The sequence below is a fragment of the Calonectris borealis genome, chromosome 7, assembly GCF_964195595.1.
Source record: "Calonectris borealis chromosome 7, bCalBor7.hap1.2, whole genome shotgun sequence".
Classification (NCBI taxonomy): domain Eukaryota; kingdom Metazoa; phylum Chordata; class Aves; order Procellariiformes; family Procellariidae; genus Calonectris; species Calonectris borealis.
The window spans coordinates 23,040,469-23,063,337 of record NC_134318.1 but is presented as its reverse complement, the minus strand read 5'-3'; the positions used below and the strand labels follow the sequence as shown (position 1 = coordinate 23,063,337).

General features: G+C 42.5%; 2 protein-coding genes across 3 annotated transcripts; both read right to left on the bottom strand.

The window, feature by feature from the left end:
- Positions 1–3,461: 3,461 nt before the first annotated feature.
- LOC142084227 (beta-microseminoprotein-like) lies at positions 3,462–19,204 on the bottom strand. The gene is made up of 5 exons (XM_075154555.1): positions 19,201–19,204; positions 8,339–8,360; positions 6,899–7,007; positions 4,658–4,763; positions 3,462–3,957 (listed from the first exon to the last, which is right to left on the bottom strand). The coding sequence occupies exons 2-5, from the start codon at positions 8,339–8,341 to the stop codon at positions 3,828–3,830; spliced, it is 348 nt and encodes a 115-aa protein (XP_075010656.1). The 5' UTR covers positions 8,342–8,360; positions 19,201–19,204; the 3' UTR covers positions 3,462–3,827.
- On the bottom strand, positions 16,780–22,453 carry LOC142084226 (beta-microseminoprotein). Of its 2 annotated transcripts, XM_075154554.1 has the most exons (4): positions 22,360–22,453; positions 18,675–18,774; positions 18,037–18,139; positions 16,780–17,165 (listed from the first exon to the last, which is right to left on the bottom strand). In XM_075154554.1, exons 1-4 carry the CDS (start codon positions 22,360–22,362, stop codon positions 17,036–17,038), a joined length of 336 nt encoding a protein of 111 aa, XP_075010655.1. In that variant the 5' UTR covers positions 22,363–22,453; the 3' UTR covers positions 16,780–17,035. The 2 variants fall into 2 exon arrangements, with proteins under 2 accessions (XP_075010655.1, XP_075010654.1); XM_075154553.1 differs by lacking the exon at positions 22,360–22,453 and having other exon boundaries at positions 18,675–18,813.
- Positions 22,454–22,869: the final 416 nt, after the last annotated feature.

The following is a 22,869-nucleotide window of genomic DNA, read 5'->3' as shown; positions in this document are numbered from 1 at the left end:
GGGTACATAGATCTACTCAGCCTTAAAAAGGAAAGTAGGGCAGGGACCTCTTCCACTAGATCATGTTGCTCAAAGCCCTGTCCAACCTGACCCTAAACATTTCCAGGGGTGGGGCATCCACAACTTCTCTGGGCAACCTGTTCCAGTGTCTCACCACCCTCATAGTAAAGAATTTCTTCCTAGTGTCTAGTCTGAATGTACCCTCTTTTAGTTTAAAACCTTTACCCCTTGTCCTACCTGGTAAAAAGTCTCTCTCCATCCACGCTGCTACCCTTCCAGTGTCATCTCCTTTAGCGGAAAGTAGAAAGAGCAACCCTACAATGCCCATGCAGTAGTTTCTCAGAAAGTGTTTCTAAGTCCTCTAGCTTCAACCCTAAAGTTTTGGAGTCTGTGCTAGGCGTGGTGTCATTAGAAGATGCCTTCAAATATGCTTTTTCTTAGCATAGGCATGCAAAGGGAGATAAACAGGCTCATGGCCTAGCTGCTAATGGGGACAGTGTCTCCCAAGCAACATCACTGAATGTGGATAGATTGTTTTGTGAATGGTAAGTCTTGAGCTTTCCAAGCAGGTGGGAGTGGGAAGCAGAAACAGGAGAGGCAAGTTAGTATTTCTGCTTGCAGTCATGCTGTCAGCCAGTTTTCCCAAGAAACACATGCGCTTAGTGGTAGGTGAATTGTGGTTGTATGTGCAAGTATGTGGGTGCAGTTCCAAAATGGTTCTAAGCCAACTTCAGCATCCTTGGCAGGTGTTGAAGGGGCTGCGGCTGGTCATCCAGAACAATGAGTTGGACCTAAACATTGGAAAACAAAATTTTAGTACTAGAATAAGGAAGACAGTAGCTAGAGGCAAGTAGGAAACTAACAGCCTGCACGTGCACTGGATTAAACCAGTTAGGGAGCTGGAGTCTGAGGTAAAGGCAGCTTACTACTACAGGAACAAACCTAGTAAGAAGATGGGCTTCTCTTTGCTGGTGGGGCTCAAATTGCATCTGCTGCTGGGATGGCAATGACACAGAGAAAAATCTCTCCTTTATGCTGTATAAAAAAGGCTGAAGACTATCACACAAGCTCCAAAACGATCTGTCCACACTCCACTGTAGCAAATCAGGATGGCCTCACAAACGCCCACCTCCTCTTGGCAGACAACCTTTTTTGCTCTTCTTCGTTGGATATTGGGACAGGCTGTGAATCTGAATGTTCTACCTGCTGTAAACAGCAAGATTCGTGTCTGAGAACATGAATCCTGCGTGTATGCAGATGGCACCTGTAAGATACAGGGCAGAATAATGGCTTGTTTTTTAAACTTCCTCTCGGCCTTGATGCTTAGGTAGAGTCCATCTGAAATGACCCAGGAGTTGTAATGCCCCCAGCCTTTGGACAATTTTCAGACATTACATGATGAGATGCCTCATCTGCTTCTACTCTGTCTGAGGGTACTCAAACTGGCAAACAAGCACACAGCAAGGAGCTCGGGGTAAATGGATTTCAGTGGATTTCATTCTGTTTCAGAGATCAGATAGTGATCTGCAGCAGAATAGAAAAGACTGGTGCCCTCAGAACAACTGGAGGAAAAGAAATTAGCAGACTTTAGTGATGCAGAAAAGGAATTAACTGAGGAGGGGGGAAGATGGCAGGAAGGAAAAAAATGGCCTCCTCTTTCGGAAGACTGCACATAACTTGACCTCTTGTATACAGAGACCATAAACACAGAGCTCAATTTCAGTCAAATGCAGGTTACAATTCCAGACTCATCAACATTTTCAGTTTCGGCTATGGTACTGCAGAAAAGGAATAATTCAGGGGTTCCGAAGCAGGTGTCGCCGTACTGAACTCAGAATATCTCTGCAAATACTGAGAAAGTTTATACCACTGCCTTCAGTAATGTCATCAGAGCACACTGCTTTTTGGTTACTGTTATATTCTTAGTCTTCGTATTCTCTAGCTTGTAGTCTTCCTGAATATAATTACGAACTCTGGATCTTATTTTTGACTGGTTCTATGAAAATAGTTCCTTCTCACTAAGGGACATCTGATCAAGACAGATACTAATCATGTGCCTAAATAGTTGGCTACAAAGCTTGTTCCACAACACACTCTCTGCGTAAATGCACCACAAGCAGGTCCCAGTAGCTTCCAGATGTGGATAGATGTTAGAAAAAACTAATTCAGCAGTCAGTTTCAGGTGAGTTTGGAGGTAAACTACAAAATAAATGGGTGTTGTAATAAACAAATTGTCAAGCTAGCTCTGGTAAGTACATGACTAAAATCCCACTGTCTAAAGAAAATAAGGGAAGAAAAGCTCTGAAATTTTACATACAGCATCTTCCTGGGCTTCACAAGAACATCGATTCAGTTACAACCCAATCTTGCGTGTGCTCCTGGGCAGCCTGTTGACAGCTGTGTCTTATCTGATGTGGAGCACAAGACTCAACCAGCTTTGCACATTTTTTGGTAGCCTAGAAAGGAGAAAGTGGGACAGATGCAGCTCAAATCATGCAGAGCCCTCTTATGTTTTCCTCAGTAGATGTAATTGTTACTGTGCCTGTGGGCTTTGTGACACATTTAGTCCATTTGCACAGTGACGTTGGCAGCTTTGGCTTGTAAACTGTTGTATAAAGTACATTACTCTGGGCCCTCTTCCAAGAGGGCATGTGGCAGGCAATTTAAAAAGTGTAACCAAGAGGGTTGTCTTCCTGGGGAAGGAGAAAGGGAAGTAGAGGTGGAATAAATCTCTGGGGTGTAATTCCGGGGATCCTGTGTTGCTTGCTGGAGCACATGTGGTCAAGGCTGACAAAAGCTGAGGTTTGCCTTGCCCCTGCAGACAGCAAGACCGGGCCCTGCTGACAAGGTGTGTACTCGTTCCATCATTTGAAATGAGGAACTATGGAAACTCTGACACGCCCTTTCTGTTACAGGGAAATAGAGCATGGAGACATAGGATGCTCGTAGTCAGTTGTGGAAAGAGGCAGCTGAACAAATGTACCTGTGAAGATTATGAAGCAGTGCCCTGAGGGAGAGCTTACACCAGCACGGGTACCCCTCTCGGTTGTTGTTTGTGGATTTGCTGAGCTGCTTCCCTGTTTGCGCCCAGTCCAGTTCAGTCTCTCCATCCAGCCACAATCCTGCCCGTTGGCCAATTTGATACCTTGAATTTCTTCAGGGTTAATCTGAATAAAGGACCCTCACTTTTACCCAGCTTGAGGACTGGGTCTGCTGTGCTATGGGTGCAATGGAAGTATAGTGCTGGGTTAGACTGGGTAGCTGGTGGCTTTTGTAGTCCATAGGTTGGGCAGGCTCCAGGGAACCATATAGGATAAAAGATTGTTGTATAAGACATTGTCCTAGAAAAGAGACTGTTCAGACAGATTTGAGTTGCCTTTCACTTCTTTCCCATGGTTTTTTGGAATGTTAATTCTTCAGGTTTCCATCCTCAAAGAAGAAAATAAGTCACATGAATTTCTGATGCTTCATTTGATTTTATTTTAGCTTCAAGATACAGCTGTGCACAGATAACAGAATATACCCCCTGGCACTGAAGTGTGACTGGAGAAGAATTAAAATTAGCAGCTACTGAGGATGCTTAAAAATATTGGCTTTAATTTCTGCTCTCAAGGGAGGAACAAGTCAGTTCTTTCTTCATGGGGAAGCAGAAGGCAGAGAAACCAAGGGAGTCTTTTGTGAGTAGATATTCAGTTTTATTATGTGTTAGGCTTTATGAATAGATTTCATTCAACAGTTGCATTTTTCAGTGTTTTTGAATTTGTGGGAGAAATAACCCTTAAAACAAAAAAAAAGGAAATATCCTCGAAATCCACAATCCTTCTCTGTTAGCCCACCCACTCATACACTGGGCACTCTTTTGAGTGATCATCTTTCTCCACTACTTTATAAGTGCAGGTCTCCTTGCTGAAAATGCTTACACACTTTTCTGCATTGTAGTCAGCTGGTGTTGCAAAGCTGTCATTGGGAAAAGAAAGACAAAGAGGTGGTGAGACCTAGAGGTAAACAGCTTCCATTTCAGATGGTATCTACACTTTCAATATGAAGAGGAGGTGTTCAGGAGCCAAAAAGGGAGCTCACACAAAGCTCAAAAGTTACTTAGCCTGCTGCTTAAGCAGGATTAGGGGAGAGTTGTTGTCTACTGATCTGATTTACACCCAAGGGATGTTTGTTGTGTTTATTTGCTACTCAAATATCATTGATTTTTCTTTTCAGCCACAACATGGAACGAGAATTGCATGAGTGGTTGGGTGTTGCTATAGTAAAAATTACAGGCAGGCCAGTGTATCTTGAGCTGCTTCTCAGAGTAAAGAGGGGCTATGTGTAGCTTTGGGAAGGTCTGGATTAGGAGCAGTAGAAAATTCTTAAGTAACTATGTGTTCTCTCTTGAATCAGTATTTTGCCTGAAATTTTAGCCCCAAGAAGAATTAAGTCGTCCTTTTAAATCAAGAATTATTTTTTTAAACATGAGCTATATTTGTCAGAGAAACTTCTTGCATACTCAGTGATGATGGTGTTGGGTTAATGCATAACTTTGTGATATGAAGTCAGTGAGAGAAGGGTCACGGTCATTTCTCAGGGATCCATGTGTGAAGGGAAGTGCTTTGTGCTGTATCATGGCAGTGGAGGAAAACCCCCACTGCTGCTCTGAACTCACCTGGAGCAGCAGCCAATTCCACTCCTGAAACAGGAACAATCATAGCAGTCTGCATTCCTCCAGCTGGAACCAAATTCATGCAGGTCTCCATTTGAGTCATGGCAGCCTGAAAAGGTAGCGTGCAAGCAGCCTTCAGTATCAGACATAGTGCACTGACAGTGCTACTGCTTGTACAAAATAGTGGGATCTTTGTTGGCTTTTTACATTAACATCCCTATCTGGCAAACACTGAGGGTCCCCAACAGAGCAGGACTGCTACTGTTCTAACACATGGAGAAGAGTATCCTGGGTCCCTCTGTTTTCTGTGGTGCTCAGCAGCATCGGGTTTCCTGGAGCAGCTCATCTTTAAGTACAGGAATTGGAGCACCCAGCAGAAAGACAACTAGGCACAGACCTGGTCAGAATCAAGAAAAGGCTTTGACTTTCCCCCTCACTAACACCAACTATTGTTGACTCCTCATTTAGAGCAAGACTAAATCTGCCCAGAAAACTTTTCCCAATCCTCAGCTGCAGGAAGAAAGCACATATTGGATACAAAGTTCCTGTCCAACAGCCATGGAATTGCAGACGACACCAAGCTGAGTGGTGCGGTTGATGCCTGAGGGACGGGATGCCATCCAGAGGGACCTGGACAAGCTCAAGAAGTGGGCCCCTGTGAACCTCATGAGGTTCAACAAGGCCAAGTGCAAGGTCCTGCACCTGGGTCGGGGCAATCCCCAGTATCAATACAGGCTGGGGGATGAAGGGATTGAGAGCAGCCCTGCTGAGAAGGACTTGGGGGTACTGGTGGATGAAAAGCTGGATATGAGCCGGCAATGTGCACTTGCAGCCCAGAAGCCAACCGTATCCTGGGCCGCATCAAAAGAAGCGTGGCCAGCAGGTCGAGGGAGGTGATTCTGCCCCTCTGCTCTGGTGAGACCCCACCTGGAGTGCTGCGTCCAGCTCTGGAGTACTCAATACAGGAAAGACATGGACCTGTTGGAGCAGGTCCAGAGGAGAGCCGAAAAAATAGTCAGAGGGATGGAACACCTCTCCTATGAAGAAAGGCTGAGAGAGTTGGGATTGTTCAGCCTGGAGAAGAGAAGGCTTTGGGGAGACCTTATTGCAGCCTTTCAGTGCTTAAAGGGGGCTTATAAGAAAGATGGGGACAAACTTTCTAACAGGGCCTGTTGCGACAGGACAATGGTTTTAAACTAAAAAAGGGTAGATTTAGACTAGATATAAAGAAGAAATTTTTTACAATGAGGGTGGTGAAACACTGGAACAGGTTGCCCAGAGAGGTGGTCGATGCCCCATCCCTGGAAACATTCAAGGTCAGGTTGGACAGGGCTCTGGGCAACCTGATCTAGTTGAAGATGGCCCTGCTCATTGCAGGTGGGGTTGGACTAGATGACCTCCTTTAGAGGTCCCTTCCAACCCAAACTATTCTATGATTCTATGAATAGACTTCCCAAATGAGTGATCTGGAAAGCAGGATTTTATGAGGACGGGATAAGACAGAGTGGAGGATTTGGGGGTTCTAGGTTGTGTCTTTGCCTATAAATATGTTCTATTTCTTTGGCAATGCCAATTCATTTTTCTAGTAGGAGCACTAGCTTTCCCAGAAAAACTTCTACTTTGGGGCACTCAGTTTATTTTGCATACTGGCACACAACAGCTCCTCTTGTGCCCAAATAATTGCATGTTTCTTTTGAGCACTTATTTTCCTGCAGCTCCACTCATCTGCAGACTGATAGACTAGCTGGGTTCAGGAAGAGAAGTTCTAGACTGAAAGGGAGCAGCCATTCTGTTCTTAAGAACTTTCCTTGGGATAGGGAAACAACTAATGAGTAAACTGACCAGTGTGCTGAACATTTGCTAATCTGTTTCCTGCTTTATACTGACCACACACATGTACACAGAGAAAGGCCCTTCTCCTCCCTTCTCTGTATTTCTAAATATGCTGCCATAGTGAAAACATGAATTATTACTTCATGCAGATTTGTAAACTAAGCCCATGCTATTTCCCCGGACAAAATTCATTTGTAATTTGGCCTGTGTGATGCTTCTCAGATAAACTCGTCTTTTTTATAACATATAAATTCCCTGCTCTCCATACCACATTTCCCCCCCTTTTCCTAGTGGTTTCTCTCCACTGTTTCCACTTATTTCTAAATTGTGATAAATTGCACTAAATGGACAAATCAAATCGGGCAGTGCTTGTGGTGATGTCTGTCAAGTTGAGGACAGTTGACTTCTTACCTTCAATCTCACCATCGGGTATCCCTGGCCTCAATGGCTGAAAGAAGCAATCGGCATTGGATAGTGTCACGCTAATGGCAAGAACAAGAAGGCAGGCCAAGATGGTTTTCTGAACAAGAAAGCAGAATTAATATGAATACTTAAGTAACTATTAAGATGTCTTGATGACAAATACTACCATTAGATAGAGGAAAATACATTGTGGTTTCAAATCAAAATCCATTGTCTTTTGTAATTTTAACACACAGTCAGGAATACTGAGCCATTTAGAAGGAGCAGAGGCAGAGCTTCATTTGGAAGGGGAAAAAGTCTGTCCTTTCAAGCTGTTTAAATCGAGCATTGCTTAATACAGGACTGATAGACTCAGATACTGTTTGTGAAAGGAGTGTGTTCTACTCCTTTCCCCTCCCCATTCATTTTTCTTGTCATTATTTTCTGCATAGGATTGGTCACCGGCTGTCTCTGCCACTAATCTCACTCATAGTTGTAAAAACTTCTTCACTGGACTCTGAAGATCCCACTGGATGTTTCACCCTAATATTGAAGGATTAGGAACAAGCTGAAGAACTTGAGCTGAAGTTGAACCCTCAAGATTTGGCCCTGCTTTGAGCAGGAGGTTGGACCAAATAACCTGCAGGTGTCCCTTCCAACCTAGATAATTCTATATTTTATGATCTTTCTCAGCAGCTTTTTCTGAAAGTTCAGCTGAAATTCCTCAGCGAGTCCCTTACCCTTCAATATTAGTTTGAATTGTTTGAAGGGCTTTCATTTGGGATATGAAGGAAATAAGTGCAAGAACTCTAGGGTGGAATTAGTTGTGATGAATTTAAAATCTTGGTAAGAGAGGAAAGGTAGACCAGGAATAAACAATGATGTATACACACATGTGTATACTGTATTTATATGTGGGCTTTTTGGGCAGAGTAGAACTAGTGACTTATAAAAAGAAGTCATATCTGAGAGATGGGAGGAGGAAAAACTAGCATTTAATTTTGCAGAGAGGTTAAACCCCACAGAACTGCCACAGAGCTGCAAATGAGTAAAAATCAAGATAACGTTTTTATGTTTAACTGAACGTTCAGACATTATCCAGACTTTTCACAAAAATGAAGCCCAGTTCTAGGTTGAGACACAACAGAGCTGCTTTCTGCCAGAAAAGAGGTTACCTCCAAACATTACAGGTAAGTGAAAACAGGTTATAATAAAAAGCCTTAGCTGGAGTCCTATTAGACATCTCCTGCCATATACATGCTGATATCTTTTACCCAAGGTTCTTACCCTGCCTGTGCCTATCTGTCTGACTTTAGCTCTCCAAACACAGAATTTCCACTTTCTCCAAGTTTCTTAGATCCTGAGTACTGAGATAAATCCAACAGAACCTCCTTTAAAATCTATAGCAAAATACCACGGTCTTTTACAGTATAAGATGTAAGGACTCACCATTCTTGCAGAATTATGAGGCAGTAAGGAGACAACCTGTAAGAAGCTCATCTTCTCGGAGAACTTATATAGAGAGGGAATTTACGATACCAGCCCTTGAGCAAACTTAACACGTATGAATAACACCAATGAGGTTTCTGCAAAATGACCTCATGGGGTGGACGTTTTTAAAATAAGCCAATTACATACAGGAAGGTTCGGTTCTGAAAGGCACTGAAGAAATAGGTGTGGCTTTTGGGCTACACCAGATCTGGAAGGAAGTTATGGGAGGTGCTTCAAAAGGAATTTCAAGTCTGGAAGGAATATTTAGCACTTGTCCTGAGAAATCCATTAGAGACGTTGTGATTGTCACTCACAACAAAATTTGCATGCTTAATTTGAACCATCTAGGTTTTAAAAGAGAGGAACTTTGAACAATCATTCAGCTTGCTTGTTCATCAGCTGAAAATGAAAGAAGGCTCTTGTGGAAAAGGAGTGGCGGTTGGGAGGGTTACATATAAAGCAGGGTTTCTGTGGAGAGTGGCTGGCATCTGTAGGCCCTTAGAAAAGGGTCCTAGGTAACGATTTACTTCCTTGTTCAGTTTTCCATCATGTACAAGGCCCATATGCTCAGGTCCTCTGTGAGTGGGGAAAAAATAGGCATTGTATATTTTCTTCCTTCATCCTTGTAGAAGGGAGAAATAGTCCCTTTTCTGTGAGGCTGTACATGTCAGGGACAGACACGCTTTCCAAATGCTTAGGACAGTAATTTGATAGCAAAGGAGTCAAATACAGTCCCCTTTTGCTTAGCTTTGATCTAGTTGGTTCAAATATTGCAAACTGTATAGCCCTGGTAGGGGAAGAAGTCTTCCCCTTTTTACCAGGGCTACACAGTTTGCAACATTTGAATTAACTACTCTGGCTGCCTAATTGTGTTGCCTTATTGTGTGGGTTTGAGAGTTGAGGTTGAACTCCAAGCTGGGGTGGCTACTCCATGTCTTCTACCCAAAATCCAGAGTTGAGAGCTAGCTCAGGAAGCCCATGTGAGAAAGCCAGTATTATTGCAATGCATGTCACAGTGAGACCACCACTCGCAGGAACAGCCTTAGCTGACTTTCAGCTCAGTAGGTTGGGTAAATTGGTTTTTCTTCAGTTACCAGGTCTTTCTTCAGGATGACAGAAAAGAGCTGAAGTGCTTGCAGGTATTCATAGGTTTGATTAGAGCTGCCCACAATCAGCCTATCGTTGATAAGTTAGATTTGGCAATGCTGATGAATGCACTGCCCCGAAACAAGAGATGACTAACACCACAGCCACGCAGCTCATGCCCTTGGCTCCCAATCACTGGTAAACCAACAGATCGTGTCAGCCTATGAGCACAGGCACTGGGAATTTCTTTACTGACATCAAGAATCCAAATGTCCCCTTTGGATCCCTCACAAATACGTATGAAGCCAATTTAACAGCATCATTGTGGTTTGGGATACTGTCAGTGTTTCAGAGGAGGTATTTCAGAGCACGTGCATTTTTCTATTAAAGGGGGAAGAAGGCTCAGTAGGATAACAAAGTAATACACCCTCATCCTAGACCAAAGCTGCCTTTTGTGTTGGTTGCAGTGAAGATGGAGAGAATTCACACTCTCCCTTCCTGTTTCTATGCTGCCTGGCCTAATTGATTTACATCTGTGGGATGGCTAAGGATGGGCCCTAGCTTTGCATGCCTGCTTTTTGTAACCTTTATGTGCTGAGAAGTAACTATTTCACCTCGGCTGAAAATACTGCGGGAAGGACCACAGAGTCCTGTTCAAGATATTGGCTCTTCCATATCCTCAAAGGTAATCTGGAGAAAGTATTCCACGATAGTTTGGAAGAAAAGGACCATCGAATTACGTTGTCTTAATTCTGTTAATATTACTGAGCCATTTAACTTTTTTCTTCTTGCATGTTGTGGAGTTTGTATGCAGTATTTTTCCTGACAGGCACCCTGCAGCAGTTTTTGTATGTGAACAAAGGTCACGAGACACATAGCAATTTGTGATGCTGGTGAACTGGAGTGAGACTTGTGGAATTTATTACAGCCAAAACCCAGTCAACTTGCTGGTTTGGTGCTGAGTGACAGAGAACGCATTTGTTGCTCAACTCCAAAGAACAAAAATCCAGACAATGTGCATGTGCATTCTCTCTCTCTCAGCTTTTCAGACAAGCAGTGACCGCCCGTTCCCATTGCAGACCTTCCCTGTTTTCTAGGTGCAAGCTATGCCAGGTATGGAGAGAAGTTCTTGCAAGCAGCTTTCTTTGGAACGCAGCAGGGAGCGACCTGTCTAAGCCTGGGCAGTGTCTAGGGACAGTGAAGAAGCTCTTTGCATGATCTGTGAACTCAGGGGACCCTAACAACACGCTGTGGTGCTGAAACCACTCAGAACAGCAAACTCTATGTAGATAGCCCGTTCATATATTGATTACTAAGGTCATTTGTGGCCCATATTATGTTGCGTTTCTTCTTCACGTTGTTCGTGTACAAGATGAGAGGTGCCTTGCTTCTGTGGGGAACAGGTATCTCCAACAGACATCGTTCTGTTGAAATCTCGTGTTGTCTTCCCAACCGGTTTATTTCTTACTGAAAACATTCTAAGAATATCAGTGCTCTGCCCAGTTCTGTGCCCTTTTTCCACTTATGCTGATGAACAGAGTATCCTGTTTCTTCCTAAAGCGGGGAAAAAACTTGGGGACTTTCTTGAAGATTTACCTCACTATTTTAGTTAGTCATTCTTTGGCTAGGATTTCTGGTTACATCTCACTGATGATCAACAGAGATAATGAGAGTAATGCAAGATTATCAGCCTTGTTTTTTCTGTATCTTTCAGTGCTAGGCAATCAACAGAGAGGAATATAGTATGATTTTGGAGCAGTAATGTTATTTAAAAAAAACAACAAACTAGCTAATACCTATGAAAAGCATTACTCTATAAACAACTTAAGATGGAAGAGATGCACCAGAATGAAAGCAGTCTAGGAACCTTGTTTCTTAATCCAGCATTTCAGTACTACTCTCACATCCTTGAGAGGGATCCGCTTTCTGCAGAAGAGAGTAAATGCAGGACTCCTTATGGAAGACAAGTTCATGTATCAAGATAAGTCATTAAAACCAGTAGGTTGACTGGTACTGCCGTTGAGAGGGGGAAAGCAAGAGGAAGCATGAGGCATATCGTCTCACAGATCATAAGTAAACACAACTTCACAAATAAATTTTTCTTGACCTTAAACCAACAATGCTATGTATAATGTACATTGGTTTTACAATTGTTAAGCAAAGTCTGCCACATTTGCACGTGAGAAAGGACAACTTTTAAGGAAAAGCACAAGCAAACAGCACTAAAATATACAGTGTGCTGTTGACATAGAAATGTATTGTAATGTAGTAGAAGGAAGTTTTATCTTGGTGGGAACATTTTTGTTAACTCTGAGGCTCATATACCCACAAATCTCAAAGCCTATGCCCTCAGATCTCTCCTGGAATAGGGATTAGCAAAGAATTGTATTAATTTTACAGGCAAGGGCACAGATGGCGTGAGTGTCTTGTCCCAGGTAACATGTGGCATAGCAGAAATTTTAATTGAGGTCTCAATTCAAGCTGGGAGGCCCAAGCTGGAGACAACAATGTCTCCTTCCATATGTAGCAGAGTCCCCATCCCTGGGCCAAATTTCAATTTTAATTCAATGCAATGTCAGTGGGATGAGAAACACTTCATTTGTTTTCCCTGTTTAGTTCTGTGGATAAGCAAAGATCCCTCTTGCTAAGGCGCAAATGCATTTTTTTAAAACACATGGTAATTCCTCAGCTAGTCTGGAAAATCCTGTCAGGTCATGATCCTCAAATGAAGCATCAGTGCTAAGCAAGGGACATAGAGACAGACAAGAAGATCTAAAGAACCAACCGCAAATACCAGGCTGTGTTTGCAAGGAGGAGACGTCCATCTCTGCAGTGTGGGTAGCACTGAGGAAGATAGCCACAGATGCAATATCTCCTACACTTCTAACTTTCAACGCAAGCCACGTGGTAACAAAAAGATCTTGGAAACCTTCAGAAAAATGACAGAAAAGTTTATTCCAGGAATGAGAAAACACAGTGATTCCAAACACAGCTGGTTGGAATCCCAACCCTGCAGCTGGTTAAGCAAATTAAGATCATAAGTCTATGAAAAAGTAAAGACTTTTTGATAGAGGCTTGACTTAAGGAGTTAGTTATAGGAAGGGTGGCAGATCGGAGCATTGCTGTAGTTCTTGCCAGTGCCTCTGGCTTTGTGGAACTTGCATGGTACAACAGTGGACCCCACTCTGGCCGCACTGGCATTGGAAGCATGCCTTTGGTCCTCCAGGTGGTACCAAATTTGTGCAGTCTTCCATCTTCAAGACAACCTGCACATGCATGCACAAATTGAAAGGAGGCTTAACTTCAGTCTTATACTGTCGGTTACTTAGTTCAGTGACCTCTGTTTTTTGGGAGGGAAAGCTCAGTGAATTCTGTGTATATGCCACCTACACTGTACTTCAGCTCTATTTAGAGAGCATGAGCTTATTTCCATTTTCTAAACTTGTTAGTCACTGATTCCATGAAGATAAAACTCAGCAGCTGGATATTATTGCTGCATGGACTCAGAACAGACTGGGGTGGGGAGGGCAGCCACAGAATGCCTCAGCCAAATCCATGGGATATCTTGGCTGTTGGGATCTTTTCTCTTTTTTCTTCTCTCCTGTTTTCCACTGTAATGTGTAAAATCCTGCTTCCTCCCATTTCTTGTTCTACACCCTTCCTGTCTGTTCCTGATGGGCAGCAACTAGAACAGAACAACATAAAGAGGGTTGTTGTGGCTCTTATCTCTGGCAGGTTTCACCAGAATTGCGCCTGGGCTGTTTAGTTCATAATAACAGTATGCATTACGTAGTGGTGTCAAGAAGGAAGCCCAGGAAACACGGCTGTAAAAACCCCACGATGTCTGTGTCTACTTCTTGAAAGTATTTTAACAGTTGCTGAGAGCATACTTGTGCTAGAAGAATTGCTTTCCCCCTCCTTGAGAACAAATGACAATCACAGTACCTGAAAGGGTAGAACATTTAACAGACTTTATGTAATTTTTTTCACAAAATGACAGCTAGCATTTTATTTTTGTTATTCCTTCAAATGTGAAATTCCTTCAAATGAGGTTGCAGCTCAAAGGCATGTATGGTGCTGCCATGGCTCTCTGGTCACATACATGTTACTAGATTGACTCTGATTGTTCCAAATCTGAAATTTGAACTTATGATAACATTGTGTTGTTTCTAAGGAGCTCTTGCACGGCCTGTCTGGTGTTTCCTGCAGGGCTGAATATAAGAATGGCAAAAATTTATTCTTCAGTGTCTTACCAAGCAAATCAAACACAAAAATATTTCAGGTTTGGAGAGGCTCTATTGGGATTTCTGAGGAAGTTATTGAAATGCAACTAGTAATCAACAAGCAGTTTCATCGCTGTGAAGGGTGGAAAACTGAACTGGTACCTCTCCATGTTTCTGTCCTACACATATAACCCTCATCTTTGTGGTATGCAAAAAATGACAAGTATTCAAAACAGAGGGCGAGTGATACATCATCCTGCTTTTCTGCAGCTGGATCATCTCATGAATGCAAAAAAAAAAAAAAGTTAACTGCGACAATGCTGTTAAGCATTTCCCCTCTCAGTAGAGAGGCTTTGCACTTTATAGCAAGAGGGAGTCAAGATACCTGAGCTTTGTTGCTAAAATTGTTGCCAGTAACTCTGGCAATAGAAAACCCAATACAATTGCATGTTGAAACTAAAAGATCTCTTTTTTTTTTTTTTTTTAACATCTGGAGGGAATTTCTGGATCTCAGTGAAGCCAGACTATTCTCTGGAGCCTCTAGGTCGGTTCTCTCTATGTTTCCTAGGCCTAGTAAACTCACCAGAATTCATTTTCTGGCTTCTCCGGTGTCAGCTCTTGTTTGTGCTGGGCTGTCAGATTCTGTTTCAAGTACATGTGGTGGAAGAGGTGCCCTTGCAGTGGAAGATGGGCTTCCTCACCCATTGATAACTTCTGGAAGGATGTGCTAATCACATTGATCAAATGTGCTCTTTCTTCCCAGTCTCATAACCTCAATGAATATATCTAAAGCCTGTACTAGATTTCTTGTTTCAGTCACTCAGGCTTTTACTGGTGCTGCCAGCAAATCAGAAATCTTACACTGAGAAAGTCATCTTCATCTGTAAGAAAATTGGCACCTAGATTCTACAGAAACACTTGGGATTCTAGGAGGTAATAAGGCTCCTAATTATAAATAAATAAATAAATAAAGGTCCAAATAAGGTAATAAGTAGAATGAAATTCTATTTAATTTAAAAATGAACAAAGTATCTGTAAATCATTTAAACTGTGAAGCCTTACTGAGGAACTACCAATATTAAGAACATGAATGTGACCTTATGAGATAATAAACTAACTTTCGTAAGTTTCAGAAGAAATATGTAGCCTTAATTTGTAAGACTATGGTAAGGCAAAACTTGGAATACTGAAATCATTCCAGTATCACATGGCACAGTTCCAGACTACAACAAACTGGATGTTAATCCTGACGTGTGCAGTTCTCAGTGGTTTGAATTAAAAAATAATCCATGAGGAGCCTCCAAGTCACTTTTGTTAGTGATAAAAATGTTTATCTTTAAAACTGGGATTTAAAAAAAAAAAAAAAAGAAAACTGTTTTTTCTCAAGAAACACTTCTGGGAGCTATTGAGGTAGGAAGTCTTTGGATCTCCATGCTCAAAATATTACTTCCCCTAAGGAGCTGCAGCTGTTTGTTCTGCAAGTGAGAACATTCCTTCAGGTAGCAGTTGAGGCTGTGTTCTGTGTAATTTTGACATGAGCTGGCATTCAGGACAATTTTCGGAACTGTTCCTCTCCAGCAGGATATGAAAACTCTTTGGAGAAAACTTACCTTAAGACCTTAAGCAATGTGAGAACATTCACTTCAACATGCTGCTGTTTAGGGGAATTTTGAGGAATGACATGATTAAATCAGTGAATGAAAGTCAGATTTTAAAAAGGTACATGCAAATGTTTGTACTGGAAAAAGTTGAACTGACTCTAATTCTGGCCTCTCACATTTTTTCAGCCTTGCAGGAACCAATTGTACAGAAACACAGAGTTATTGAGTGATATCCAGCCTGTGGTGCAGAGAACTTTAAAAGGCTAAGAATGTAATACCAGTGCTTGCAAAATGCTTGGATTTTTTTCCCCAAAGGAGGTATCTTAAGTGAAACCATAAGAAAAAACATCAAACAATGTTCATAGGCAAATTACCAAAAACAAAGTCTGAGAAAACATACCACGTTAAATCCTTCTGATTTTACTGATGGCTCGCAGAGCTTGAGGTGGGTCATCTTGAGAAGCAAGTACCCCTGCTGAATAAATGTAGGATGACAACTGATTTGGGGCCAAGTAAGGAACCCTGCCTTAAGAATGCTCGGCTGTGTGTAACCTTGTACTTTTACAAGAAAACAGACTTGTGATTTATGGAGCGTCATTAAACAGTCCACTTGTCCTGGAAGGTATGTTTCTTTTCAAACCGTATAACAATTAACTGTAGACTGTTGTGGGTTTTTAATACTCAATTCTGGAGCAAAGAGGCCATGTAGAAGCAGCATTTTACAGGGTATTGTTGCCTGGTCCCCTATATGTGGGCAGATTTAGGATATTACCACTTGCCAAGTGGGAGATTTGGTTTTGAAGCCCATCACTGGCTGGACTTCTCTCCTCAGAGAATGTGGGGAATTTTTATACTGAAGAGACAGAAGGCATCTGCCTTTTATTAGTACCTGAAGCTCTGCTGCCATGAGGAAGCATATCTCCAGGGGTTGATCTAGATCTCTTTTCCAGTGTGGGCAAGAACCACTAAAGCAGCGCCGTGTGTGCAGGCTTTCAGGAGTGTGCAGACTTTTCCACTTGGAAAGTCTGGAGGAGGACACCTGGCAGCAGGTCAGAGTGGGCAATGGAGAGGAACAGCCACTGCTATTGGGTGATGACATTGCTGAAAAGAAGAAAAAGAAAAAAAAGGAGAAAAAGGATGATGATCTTCCATCCTCACTGTTTTTTCAGAGGTCACAGGTGTTAGGAGCACGGGTCTTGCCAAAAATCCTGCAGCAGTTCAAGTGTGCCCTGTGTGCCCTGAGTAGAAGCCGTGGTACAGCATGTCCCAAACAGTGCATGCCTTCCAAATCATAATGGATTTTGACACCTGGTGAGCTAAAATGTCTGCACTGACCCTTGGCTAGAACAGAACCAGCAAAGCATGAGAGTGGCTTGTGCCAGGGCACCGGTGCACGGCATGTTGGAGTAGTGAGGTGAAGGCGTTCCTCTCTCAAAGGAGGCGACATTGCCCAGTGTTATTATGTAAAAAGAACCATCATTATGAAGCATTTCTGGATGTTTCATCTGGATTTATTGTATTCAGAAAAGCTCAGTGATACCAATGCAAGTAATGACAGAAATGAGACATTGTGTCTGATTATGCATCTTATACACTGAATTAGAACAATTAGGAGATTAAAAGTGAGCTGCTGAAGTATTCTCTCTCACAAGGTCTCCCATGTCTTTGAGCTTCTCTGTGATGGCAAGCATCTGTAGGAAGGGGAGGAATTCCACATGGCAGAGAGGTTCGGAGCAGGTGGGTTGTTAGCCCACACGAGAATAGACAAGGCACTCCTTTGAGGGGTCACTCTTCTGCACCACGTCATAGTCACAGCTTTTCTTGTTGAAAATGACTTTACAGTTCTCTTTGTCATAACCAATAGGAGTATGAAAACTGTCATTGGCAGAGAGAAAGCAAATGTTAGACTGAGAGCAATGGAAGATTCAGTACTTCAGTGGTTGAGTGATTATAGCTTGAACTAGTGCTGAGTGAGATACCTCTGAAACTATGGCTAAGACCAGCCTAGCTAGCTTGAGTGCCACACAGCTACAGCTTCCAGGGCCTTGCTGCACTGCACTGTGTAGATGCGCCAGCATGCTTAGTACTAGTATAGGGATTTCTAGCACAGCACTCTACAGTGTGATGTAAGCACGGTCTCGGCATGTTTTATCTCTTTTCCATTAATTTTTCATTATTGCCAGTTTGCTTAGAATGTGATAGATATTTCCTGACAGATTGCGTGTCAGCTGATCATAATCATGCCATTTTGGCCCTTTGTGGAGGTTGGATAAGATGAAAGGAGGATGTTGGAGATAGGTACTTCAGAGCAGAACCTTGTCATTCAAGGGTCAGCATGTTCACTGGAGAAAAGCATCTCCAGAAATGGATTCAGATCATCATAAGCCTTTTAGAGGAGCTTCACTTAAATTCCCTTGTGGAATTAATTCCTTCCTACCCCCACTTTCCCTGTTAAGGAAAGACTTAACTGCAGGGTAAGAGAGGTTCACAAGTTGCTCAAAATTAAAGGTAAGCACCAACTGGATGTGTCTGGAAGGGCCTGTGTCCACTCCCACTCAGCAGAAAGTGAGCTAAGGTAAACACAGCCAAGGATCCAAATGATCAAGAGCTATATGTGGCTTGCCCTAGCTCTGTGATAAGGGTGAGGAAAGGTTCTCTTGTGGCCTTAGAAACTCATTTTTTCCCAGCAAATGGAAAGCTGTGGTCTTCCTATGGACAATGATGCTACCAAGAAGTTCAAACTTACAGGGAACAGCAACGCATTGCATCTTGGCTGCAGCTGCATCTGAAGCAATTCTCTGTCCTTGCGATCTCTCCAAAGGGGTACAGTTTTCCATCCAGGATACAGCCTGCATAAGACAGCAGCAAAAGAAACATGTTTTTTAAGCCTCCACATAAAGGCTGAAAAGTTTAAAAAGGATTGCAAGTTTTCTGAAAATGTTTTTCTTGGCAATAGTAAAGTAGAAGTCATTTTGTTCTCCAGGTTATTACCTGGACTATTTTGAGAGCCTGAACTTGTTTCTTCTTCACTTGTTAGAGACAGTTTCAGTGTGACAGATCTGGGGTGAAAGTGAGCAACCAAACAGCCAGGTCTGCCACCTGGCACGACACTTTATTCAGAACTACTCTCAACTCCAGCATCAGCTCCTTGTGCTGGAATAGCAATGGCAACCCACCACCAATAGCAATAATATCGCTGCAACCATACCCAGTCCAGGAGAAGACTTCGTTTTTTCCTACTTTTGGAAACTTGGTGCTGGAACCTCCTATTCGTGTCTTTCTGACACCTCCCCCCTCCCTTGTATTTTGAGCCCTTCCTGGCAGCTCCACATAGAGCCGAGATGCCACAGAACAATCAAGTGAGAGGACCTTCCCTGTTCTTACCTTTTTCGGCCTCCCCTGGCTTGTTGATTTTAGAAAAGCAGTATGCATCACCCAGTGTCACTATGATGCCCATTGCAACAAGGAAAGCCAGAAAGCTCTTCTGTAAAAGAGACACAGAGCCCATGGCATGAATTTAATTCCACTTTGATTATCTTTGTTTTCAAAAGCTAAGTCACTGAACCTGAAGCAAAAATTAGAAATAAACTTATGTGTACATGAAAATGTTGGAAAAGGGCACTCCAGATATTTGATGACTTTTTCCTTTAGGTGGGAAGAGACAAAATGATATGACATAAATGTGTCAGCAGCGTCACTCCCTGCTGAAGTCCAACTTCTAGAAATCACAAAAAGCTTCAATAATATTATACACTTGAAAGCCCTGTTAGACTCTTATTAGTGCTTTATTTATTGCCTTTGAGTCAGATTCAGCTATTTCTCCAGCAAATCTCTGTCTGTATAGCTTCACTTTGGGTAGAGCAATTTCTCCAAATTTGGCAGTGGAGTGGAGATCTCAGACCTAATTATATTCCAGTAAGTTTTTTGAAATAGGTGGCTGGGTAGAGAAGAGAAACACAAATTAGTGCCTTAAGGCAAAATTCCAGTGCTGTATAATCTGGTTAGCAGCACATGAACCATCTTGTCAAACCATGCACACGCAGGTCTGGACATGTCACAGTACACCCTTCCTTTTGCCTAGTGGTGGCAACAGCTAAACATCTGTAAGAGCTCTTCAGAGATGTCTGCTGGGACCTGCTGAACAACCAGGACTTTTTTGAAAAAGCCTGCATAACATTGTAATGGCAGTTATACCGGCATAGAGGGACTGGAGAAGTGTGAGACAGCACAGGGTTATTTTGATGGGTTGCTTAACTTGGATAACTTAAGGCAAAAGTTTAGGAATGGCCAGAGACTGAGAAGCCGTGGAGGAAGTTATTTAAATTTTCTTGATAGCACTTGCAGATTAACATAAAAGGATTGTAAAAGAGTAGATCTTTCTGTTCTGAAGTTCAGAGGCTGTTGCTACATGAAACTGGCATTTAAAATAGCAGTGAGAGGCTTTGTTTTTAGGCAGCTCTGCTGTCTACCTGGGGTTATTTGAATCATGAATGTCAAAAGACACTGAAAGGTCCTGAACCTTGGGCAGTTAGTGAGCCAAAGGGAATCTCCTCTGTCTGCTGTGGAAAATACTTGCTATTTTAATCCTTGATGTGCTGCTTTCTTACAGGGCTGAGGGACATTTATGGCGTAGTGAAAGGGAAGAGGAGGGTCTACGGAGTGGTCTGGGAAGGGTGTAATGCTTAATTTGCATAGTGATTTGGAGTTCCTGAGGCTTTCGGGTAGAATAGAACCAGTTGCCATGCTGAGGACCATAGCCCATGTCGTGGTTTAACCCCAGCCAGCAACTAAGCCCCACACAGCCACTCACTTACTCGCCCCCGGTGGGATGGGGGAGAGAATCCAAAGAGTGAGAGTGAGAAAACTCGTGGGTTGAGATAAAGACCGTTTAATAGGTAAAGCAAAAGCCACACACGCAAGCAAAGCAAAACAAGGAATTCATTCACTCCTTCCCATCGGCAGGCAGGTGTTCAGCCATCGCCAGGAAAGCAGGGCTCCATCACGCATAACGGTTACTTGGGAAGACAAACGCCATCACTCCAAACAACTCCCCCTTCCTTCTTCTTCCCCCAGCTTTATATGCTGAGCATGACATCATATGGTATGGAATATCCCTTTGGTCAGTTGGGGTCAGCTGTCCCAGCCGTGTCCCCTCCGAACTTCTTGTGCACCCCCAGCCTCCTCGCTGGTGGGGTGGGGTGAGGAGCAGAAAAGGCTTTGGCTCTGTGTAAGCACTGCTCAGCAGTAACGAAAACATCCCTGTGTTATCCACACTGTTTCTAGCGCAGATTCAAAACGTAGCCCCATACTAGCTACTATGAAGAAAATTAACTCTATCCCAGCCAAAACCAGCACAGCCAGAAGGAGAAGTTAAGAAGAAAGACTGAAATTCTTAAACTGTGCTATTCTGTGGTGCCTCGCCAAAGGAAAATTGTCTAAGCAACTCCTGTTCCGTGAAGTTGTAGGATGTAACATTGCAGCTGGTCTCTGTTGAGGTTTCACGTGCATTTGGCACGGATCTGTGGGGCTCTCTGTGCTGTGCTGCTATCCGGGGCTTTGTGAGCTCAGGGAATCATGGCTTCCCACAGAGGATCTCAACATGCTTGAGATACTGCTTGCTGTATAATAGTCATCCATCTTAAGTTTGGTGGTGGCTTTCCTCCAAACTGGTTCAGGTGTTTGCAACAGCACAGGCCAGTTCTACCAGAGGTCTTACTGCTGTCACCCATGTCTTCATAGAAAAGACTAAAATCCTTCTTTTGCTGTGCTGGGCTGTCTTCTGTGAATGTTTTATCCTTTGTTTGCTACAACATTTGTCCTTATCTTGCTATTCCTAGAAATGCCAGTCAGATGGGCATGTTCTCCTCTCTAAAGACCAGAGTTCTGGGCCTTCCAATGAATCTAAACAGAAACAGAAGTGGAAGTCTGTGGTGTCTAATTGCTGTCTGAACTGGCCTTACGCTGTAACTACCAAAGGATACATCAGCTAAGGAACAGATAGTTAGCAGCAAAGGGCCCACGTGTTAGTAGGCTGAGCACAGAGGGTATCAAACAGGTAAGAAGCACTGGCAGAAACAGTATCCTTTTTTCAAAATAGCAGAGATTATTACTGTTACACTGATGCCAAGAGCTCTTAGTTAAACATCAGAGTTGTGTTGTTCTGGGCGGTCTGTGAGCAAGGCACTTCAAGGCATCTTTTCTTTTTTTTTTGCTTGTTTGCTCTCTTAAGAAGGCGATGCCACCAGCCATCTTGCAGAACAGAGTCTTCCAAACTGAATTTAATGGCCTTTGAAAGTGGGTGAATTAATGTGGAATGAGGTACCAGATCATCTTGTTCAACTAAGTCTTGTCTGAGTATAGACAAGCCCTCAGGAAAGCTTAGGCAGAGAAAGAATTAGATGATATTTTCTCCCTTTATGTATGAACCTACATACATTACAGAAAATACTGCCGCTTCTGTAAAACTTATGCCATTCCTGAGATTCTCATCACAGGTAATAATTGATGTCTGTACCTTTGGGGATTACATGAGCATAAATTAGAGGAAAACTGGGCCATAGGGCTTTGTCCATCTATTTAGCATTACCTAGCTGTTGATTCAGATTCTGCAAACACATTTGGAAGCTTGAAGAGATGAAACAGGACACAACTTGATAGATCGAGAGACATGCAGACAAAATACACTGTGTGTTACACTTTTAATTGTAAAGGGACTATATTTTAAACTGTATTTCACATCTATAGGTTTTGAAAGCATGATCCTAAATGTTTACAAAATTCTGAATATTTTCACAAACATTTCTGAGAGAAGGATAACAGCAAGTGAAAGACCAAGAGATATATGTATACAGTTTATTGCAAAGAATTACAAAATAAAGAACAAAATTCACAGTAATCTTTACAAAGGTGTCTTACTTTCTTTGCATCTTGCAGTTTTTTAATAGAATATATACACATTTAAAAATGTGTAACTAGGTGGTTCTCTTAAATGTCCTTCTTTTGCAGTTTTAAAGCAAATAGCTATCTGTACGCTCATTTTTTAAAAAAAAAATCTAAATCTTTTACTTACCATTGTGGAATGCTTGGCTTCCAAAGAGCTCCAAGTCTCCAGAAGAACTCTGCGAGTGCTTTATGTGGAATCTAAGAGCAAATCTTTTATGGTGCCTTTATGTTGAGCAATTCAAGTCTAGGAAAAAAAAGCTTACTCAACTCAAATGCAGTTATGTTGAAATTTCTGAAGAAATCACTGAAATTTTGCCAGCTGGCAATGAGAAAATGTTTGATTCTGTAGAGCACTGACCTGGGTAAAAGGCTGAACCTGGAACTTTGTATTCCTTGGAAGCATTACGATTAGAAGAAATGCCTTTCTGATGAAATACAAGTATTGCTAGCTAAGCTTTAGGCAGTATTATACGGTTAGGTGATTTTTAGCTGTTGCAGGAATGCATGCTGACCATTTCTGCTACCAGTGGGCAGGAATATGCCTAGAGTAGGGAACTAGGTATTAATAGCTTCGGGAGCTTTTGCCAGATCTTTGTATACTCATGTTTAATGCTGTGGTGTGCACTGTAAGATGACC